This window comes from Equus quagga, unplaced genomic scaffold (assembly GCF_021613505.1).
Source record: "Equus quagga isolate Etosha38 unplaced genomic scaffold, UCLA_HA_Equagga_1.0 153145_RagTag, whole genome shotgun sequence".
NCBI classification, from domain to species: Eukaryota; Metazoa; Chordata; class Mammalia; order Perissodactyla; family Equidae; genus Equus; species Equus quagga.
In genome coordinates, this window is record NW_025796928.1 from 1 (window position 1) to 6,950 (window position 6,950).

The 6,950-nt window shown below is 53.8% G+C and overlaps 1 protein-coding gene across 1 annotated transcript; it reads left to right on the plus strand.

Annotated features, from left to right (window-relative positions):
- Positions 1-6: 6 nt before the first annotated feature.
- LOC124233142 (tenascin-X-like) lies at positions 7-6,473 on the plus strand. The gene is made up of 6 exons (XM_046650277.1): positions 7-37; positions 416-766; positions 1,152-1,502; positions 3,479-3,808; positions 4,197-4,547; positions 6,076-6,473. Exons 2-6 carry the CDS (start codon positions 526-528, stop codon positions 6,432-6,434), a joined length of 1,632 nt encoding a protein of 543 aa, XP_046506233.1. The 5' UTR covers positions 7-37; positions 416-525; the 3' UTR covers positions 6,435-6,473.
- The last annotated feature ends 477 nt before the right edge of the window (positions 6,474-6,950 follow it).

The window sequence follows — 6,950 nt, forward strand, 5'->3', positions numbered from 1 at the left end:
CAGCGTGTGGGCCCCGTCTCTGTCATTGGGGTGACAGGTGAGTAGACGGTGGAAGCCCCAGGGTGGGACCCAGTGGGAGGATCACCCTCTCTCTGGTGGTGGGTGAGTGGGATGCAGGAGACCCTCTGCTGGAGGCTGGGCCATGGGGCCCTTTGTGCCTCCCCACCCCCCAGCTCCCTGAAGACCAACGGGTCCTCCTGGGCAGAGAAGGGCCACCCTGAGCAGTACCAGTGGCTGCCCTGGGTCCCAGAGCTGCTCCCAGAGGCTCCGGGCATGTTTGTGAAATGTGGACGGAGCAGCACCACCCAGCCTCCTTAGGCCCCTCTGAACTGACCTCAGGGCCCCAAGTCAGGGCCACAGCTTGGGAGAAGACCCAAGGGGACCCTGCCTCACCCTCTCTCTGTCTCCTTCTCAGCTGCAGAGGAAGAGACCCCCACCCCCACAGAGGTGGAAGAGAGCCCCAGCCCCACGGAACCCGGCACAGAGGCCCCAGAGCCCACCGAGGAGCCCCTCCTGGGGGAGCTGATGGTGACAGGATCCTCCCCAGACTCGCTGAGCCTGTCCTGGACTGTCCCCCAGGGCCACTTTGACTTCTTCACCGTTCAGTACAAGAACAGGGATGGGCGGCCCCAGGTGGTGCGTGTCAGGGGCGAGGAGAACGAGGTCACCATTGGGGGTCTGGAGCCGGGGCGCAAGTACAAGATGAACCTGTATGGCCTGTACGAGGGACAGCGTGTGGGCCCCGTCTCTGTCGTCGGGGTGACAGGTGAGTGGACGGTGGAAACCCCACGGTGGGACCCAGTAGGAGGGTCACCCTCTGATGATGCTTGAGTGGGGTGCAGGAGACCCTCTGCTGGAGGCTGAGCCATGGGGCCCTTTGTGCTCCTTCCCACCCCTGTCTTCCTGAGCACCAGTGGGTCCTCTTGAGCAGAGAAGGGCCACCCTGAGCTGTGCTGGTGGCTGCCCTATGTCCCACAACTTCCCCCAGAGGCCCTGGGCATGTTTGTGAGGTGTGGACCAAGCAGGACCACCCAGCCCCCTAAGCTCCTCTGAACTGAAGTCAGGGCTCCCAGTCAGGGCCACAGCTTCAGGGAAGACCCAAGGACATCTCCTGGGGACCCTGCCTCACCCTCTCTCTGTCTCCTTCTCAGCTACAGAGGAAGAGACCCCCAGCCCCACAGAGGTGGAGGAGACCCCCAGCCCCATAGAGCCCAGCACAGAGGCCCCGGAACCTCCCGAGGAGCCCCTCCTTGGGGAGCTGATGGTGACAGGATCCTCCCTAGACTCGCTGAGTCTGTCCTGGACCGTCCCTCAGGGCCACTTTGACTTCTTCACCGTTCAGTACAAGGACAGGGACGGGCAGCCCCAGGTGGTGCGTGTCACCGGCGAGGAGAACGAGGTCACCATTGGGGGTCTGGAGTCAGGGCGCAAGTACAAGATGAACCTATATGGCCTGCTCGAGGGGCAGCGCGTGGGCCCTGTGTCCACGGTGGGCATCACCGGTGAGTGAGGGCTGAGGGTCTCAGGGGAGCATCACCTTCTCCTCCTGGGCAACCCAGTTGACTGTTCTCTTTCGCCACCCCTGAGAGTTCAGGCCTGGCTCCTCTTTCATGCCCTCCCTCCAGGGCCCCAGTCCAGTGGTTTGGCCTTTGCCAGCTTCAGTCTGATCATCCACACTCAGAGCCTCCTTCTTATGGTCATCCACTGGCCACTTCTGAGGTGAAATGTTTCAGGCACAGCCAAGTCTGACTTTACCAGAATTTGCTTCTCTTTCCATCTTAATCACAGCATTCTTTGTTATAACCACCACAAAAAAAAACAAAAAATCTGAAAGAAACAACCCACCATCCAACCACACTGGGATGTTTAAATAATTAGGCGACATCTCTAAGATGAGCTATGTCATCATTGAAATGTTTTAAGACAATTACTTCATAACATTACTTTGAAAAAATCCCCGTAAGTTTTATAAAGATGCTCATCACAACCACCTGAAAATAACGCGCATGGCAAGAAAGCTGGAAGGACACATATCCCATGGGTGTATAGTTTGTGGGACAGAATAGAATGTTCCAGCACTTTTATTCTGTTTTATTCTATTCCGTGTTGTCCAAATTTTCTTAAATGACAAGCATTTCTTTTATAATCAGGGAACAATTTTTTTTATATAATATCTTCTCCTCCCTTGTACTCCTTGCTTTTCCCCCCCGTCACTCTTGCAACTTATTTCCTTTCTAATTGTATAAAAGTTACAACTTCTGGTCCCTAAAAAATTAGGGAAAACATCACAAGGTGAATTAAATTCCAGAAACGCACGCAGGCTGGCTTTTCTAAGTCATCGTCAGCCAGATTCTCATCCTGTGCGAGTGTTTCACAAGGGCCCCTCTTGACGGGGACCCAGCCCCTTTGAGGGTCAATGTTTTAAGGGCGGTCGCTGCATCTGACACCGAGTGAGAGGTTTTGCGAGGTTTGCTCTCCTGTCCTGAAGAAGCTTCCAACAGAGAAACTATTTTCACTCAGCCTGCCTGACTCCTGGGGGATGGGCCTCGTTTCTACGTGTTCACAGGAAGGGGGGTACCAAGAGAATCTTCAGAAAATGGCCATTAGTATATTTCACACCCTGAAGGAAGGTTAAGTTTCATCTGCTGTTCAGTTATTTTTCCTCTCTATTTTGGCAAATTACAAGCATATACAAAGAGGGCAGTAGAAGGGACCCGTGTTCCCACTCCACATCCCCAACCGGATTATTAATTTTTATAGTCCTGGGTTTCTTTTTAAGTCTTTAAGTCTTTTCTAGTGAAAAGAATATAGCAACATGATGAAAAGTTTGGAAAACAGGAAGAAAACCTCTCATCAGACCACCATGTGAGCTGATTGATAGCCGTCATTAGTAACAATGTGCATTACATCCTCTCTTTCTGCATTTTCCACTCAGTGCCTGTTTTAAAGTTGCAGAGTGTTCATGTAATTCTTGGCTCTTGCTTTCTTTGTATACAAGGTACATTGTGAGCATTTATCCTGTGGCTGTACAACCTGCATTAATCATCATTTTAATGGGGGTTTGATGCTTCACGGTGAAAGTGCCATAACAAAATTAATCATCTTCTCCGGGTCATTTGGGTCCCTGACACATTTTGCTGTCATGAATAATGCCATGATGAACTCCCATGACACAACTTTTTCCTGGTTTTTAATGATTTTCTTAGGATAGCTGCCCAGAAATGGGATTATTGGGTCAAAGGAAATGAGCATTATTTTGGCTCCTGACACATATGTCCAAATTGTGGTGCCTGCCAGCCAGGACATGATGGCTGTTGGGAGCCTGTCTTAGCTGTCTGTCAATCAGTTACCTAATGGCTAATCCCAAGGCTACAGGAGCCCAAGGAGTATATTTGCTAGATGCCCTTTGTTGTCCCTATTGACATCACGAGCAAAGCAAGTTGCCACGTAAGTCTGCATCCTCCATCTCTTCTCTCAGCCTTCCAGGATGTTGAGGAGACCCCCAGCCCCACGGAACCCAGCACAGATGCTCCGGAGCCCCCCGAGGAGCCCCTCCTAGGGGAGCTGACGGTGACAGGATCCTCTTCAGACTCACTGAGCCTGTCCTGGACCGTCCCCCAGGGCCACTTCGACTTCTTCACTATGCAGTACAAGGACAGGGACGGGCAGCCCCAGGTGGTGCGTGTCAGGGGCGAGGAGAGTGAGGTCACCGTTGGGGGCCTGGAGCCGGGGCGCAAGTACAAGATGAACCTGTATGGCCTGTACGAGGGGCAGCGTGTGGGCCCCGTGTCCGCGGTGGGCGTGACCGGTGAGTGGACGGTGGAAGCCCCAGGGTTGGACCCAGTGGGAGGATCACCCTATCTTGGTGATGCGTGAGTGGGATGCAGGAGACCCTCTGCTGGAGGCTGAGCCTTGGGCCCTTTGTGCTGTCCTCATCCCCAGATCTCTGAGGACCAACAGGTCCTCCTGGGCAGAGAAGAGCCTCTATGAGGAGTGCTGGTGGCTGCCCTGGGTCCCACAGCTGCCCCCAGAGGCTCCGGGCATGTTTGTGAGATGTGGCCCAAGCAGGACCACCCAGCCCCCTAGGCTCCTCTGAACTGACCTCAAGGCCCCCAGTCAGGGCCCCGGCTTCAGAGAAGACCCAAGGACGTCTCCTGAGGACCCTGCCTCACCCTCTCTGTCTCTCTCTTTCTCAGCTGCAGAGGAAGAGATCCCTACCTCCACTGAGGTGGAGGAGACCCCCAGCCCCACAGAACCTAGCACAGATGCTCCGGAGCCCCCCAAGGAGCCCCTCCTTGGGGAGCTGATGGTGACAGGATCCTCCCCAGACTCGCTGAGCCTATCCTGGACCGTCCCCCAGGGCCACTTCGACTTCTTCACCGTTCAGTACAAGGACAGGGACGGGCGGCCCCAGGTGCTGCGTGTCAGGGGCGAGGAGAACGAGGTTACCGCACGAGGCCTGGAGCCGGGGCGCAAGTACAAGATGAACCTGTATGGCCTGCACGAGGGACAACGTGTGGGGCCTGTGTCCACGGTGGGCACGACCGGTGAGTGAAAGCAGGGGTGGGGCAGGGAGGGGAAGACAAGCCCTAGAAGACTTTCCCTTTACTACCATCTTCGTGAAAACATAAGTATTCTTGGCAGCATGTCTTCTTTTGCATATCAGATGGCCCGGATCTTGTTAAAAGGCAGATTTGGATTCAGCAGGTTTGGGCTGAGCCCACAGATTCTGCATTTCTAATGAGATCCTCAGTGATCCTGATGCTGCTGGTCCGAGGACCACACTTTGAGTAGCAAAACTCTTCACAACAAAGGAATTGGACACTTTCTTAGAATGTGTTGGAGAGAATTGTACTCTCTTCCGTGATCCCTCATGGAGGCTCAGCCTCTATGTAGCTGTCTGGAGGCTGTGAAGGAAGATGGAAGGTGCTCAGAATGCAGCGTCTGCACTGAAACACCCCAGGCCTCGTGGTTTGAGTATTACCAGACTTATGACTCCAAGGGGTCAACAAAGATGTGGGTGCCCGCACCATGGGAGTTCACTGGGTAAACCTTGAACACAGCAGAGAGACAAGTTCTTATCCTAATGGGGCTCACAGTTGTGGGGAGACAGGCTGTGGACCAGCAAATCAGGCAAAAGGCCATGTGTGTATGACAGGAACCCCAGGGCCAGGCCGAGACTAGCAGCAAAACCTAAGCCAGCCGGCTCAAAGGACAGCCGAGACCTAAGGTCAGGGAGCTGTTAGCTTGGTGACAGCTAGACATGGGATGACAAGTGTGTCAGATCAATATCACAGCTGGTGCAAAGGTCTGGAAACTAGGAACATCATGGCATGAGAAGAACTGAGATGATTTTGTATGAAATCCTTTGAGTCAAGGAGATAGTCTTGAGATGAGGGTGGAAAGGTCGGGACAGCTCAGGAAGCCAGAGAGTCCTCCTGGGATAAAAGAGGTTTGCTGCACAGTTTTAAGCTAAGATTGACACCATCAGATGCATTTAAAGGCTCATTCTGGCTGCCTTGTGAAGAACAGATGTGAGAGGGAGGCAGAGAGACCAGCAGGGAGGTTGTAACCCAGGTAAGAGGGGAGGGTGGCCAAAACCGGGATGATGGGGCTGCAGCTGTGGGCAGTGAAGAGATTCGGAGGATCTTAGGAGAGAGAGTTAGACACTCTGAGTCCCACGGCAGATGGGGACAGGAACAGGTCCAGGAGGCCTCCAAGTTTCTGGTTGGGGAAGGGGCTTCTGAGCAGTTGGAAGCAAAGACATGAACCAAAGGGAGTGAGATGCCAATGAGACCCCACTGGAGGGAGGCTCAAGGGACAGTAACCACGTGGGCCTGGGTTCAGAGGAGAGGTGGGTGCTGGAGACAAAGGGAGAGGTCACAGGGGTGTTGGCAGGTGGTAGATGAGGATGAGATGATAGGAAGGCTGACGTTAAAGAGACCAGAAAGAATAGATGACTTAGAGCCACTGTGGACAGCAACATTCTGCCCCTTATTACCTTACTTTTATGATACACGCCCTTTATATGCTGAACTGAGGAGATCTCACCTGACGCCGAATGTTTCTGTCAAGCTCCAGACTACGAAGCTATAATCACCCAAGCCCCGCCCAGTGAGGCCACCGAACCTCCCATCAAACCACGCCTGGGGGAGCTGGCAGTGACAGATGCCATGCCTGACTCCCTGGGCCTCTCCTGGACAGTCACCGAGGGCCACTTTGACCACTTCCTGGTCCAGTACAAGAATGGGGACGGGCAGCCCAAGGCGGTGCGGGTGCCGGGGCATGAGGACAGGGTCACCATCTCGGGCCTGGAGCCAGACCACAAGTACAAGATGAACCTGTACGGCTTCCACGGCGGCCAGCGCATAGGTCCTGTCTCCACTGTTGGTTTAACTGGTGAGTGTGCAGTGGGATGCTGGGCCCTGCCCTAGGCTGGACTCAGTTTCACTTTTATTCTCAGTATTCGGGTGTTTTTGTCCCAGAGCTCCTGAGACCGGTTCTGCTGGTGTCGTCACTGCAAGCCTTTGGTGTCACCCCAGCCGTCTTACCCTTTACAATGGGCTTTTGCGGTCTTTGCAGAGGCAGCCCACCAGAGAAATAACACAGACTCAGGCGTACCTGGGGCTGATCCTAGCCTCAGCACATTTGAGCTGTGTGACCTCAAGAGAGTCACTCAACCTCCCTGTGCCTCTCTTCCCTCATTTGTAAAGAGGCAATAGGCACATCTGTCTTGCAGGGTGGGCATGAGTGTGGACACTACGTTAAGTAACTACAGGCTTCCCCTTCTGAGGAAGAGAATTAGTTCCTGAAAACCCTTGGGGGGAATGCTCTAATTCTCATTGATTTCAGTGGGTGAAATTGTATGTGTTCCCCAAGCTCCAAATTGATACCTATTCATGCGAAATCAACACTGACTCCTGCTGGCATGGATCCTGTTACTTCCAGAG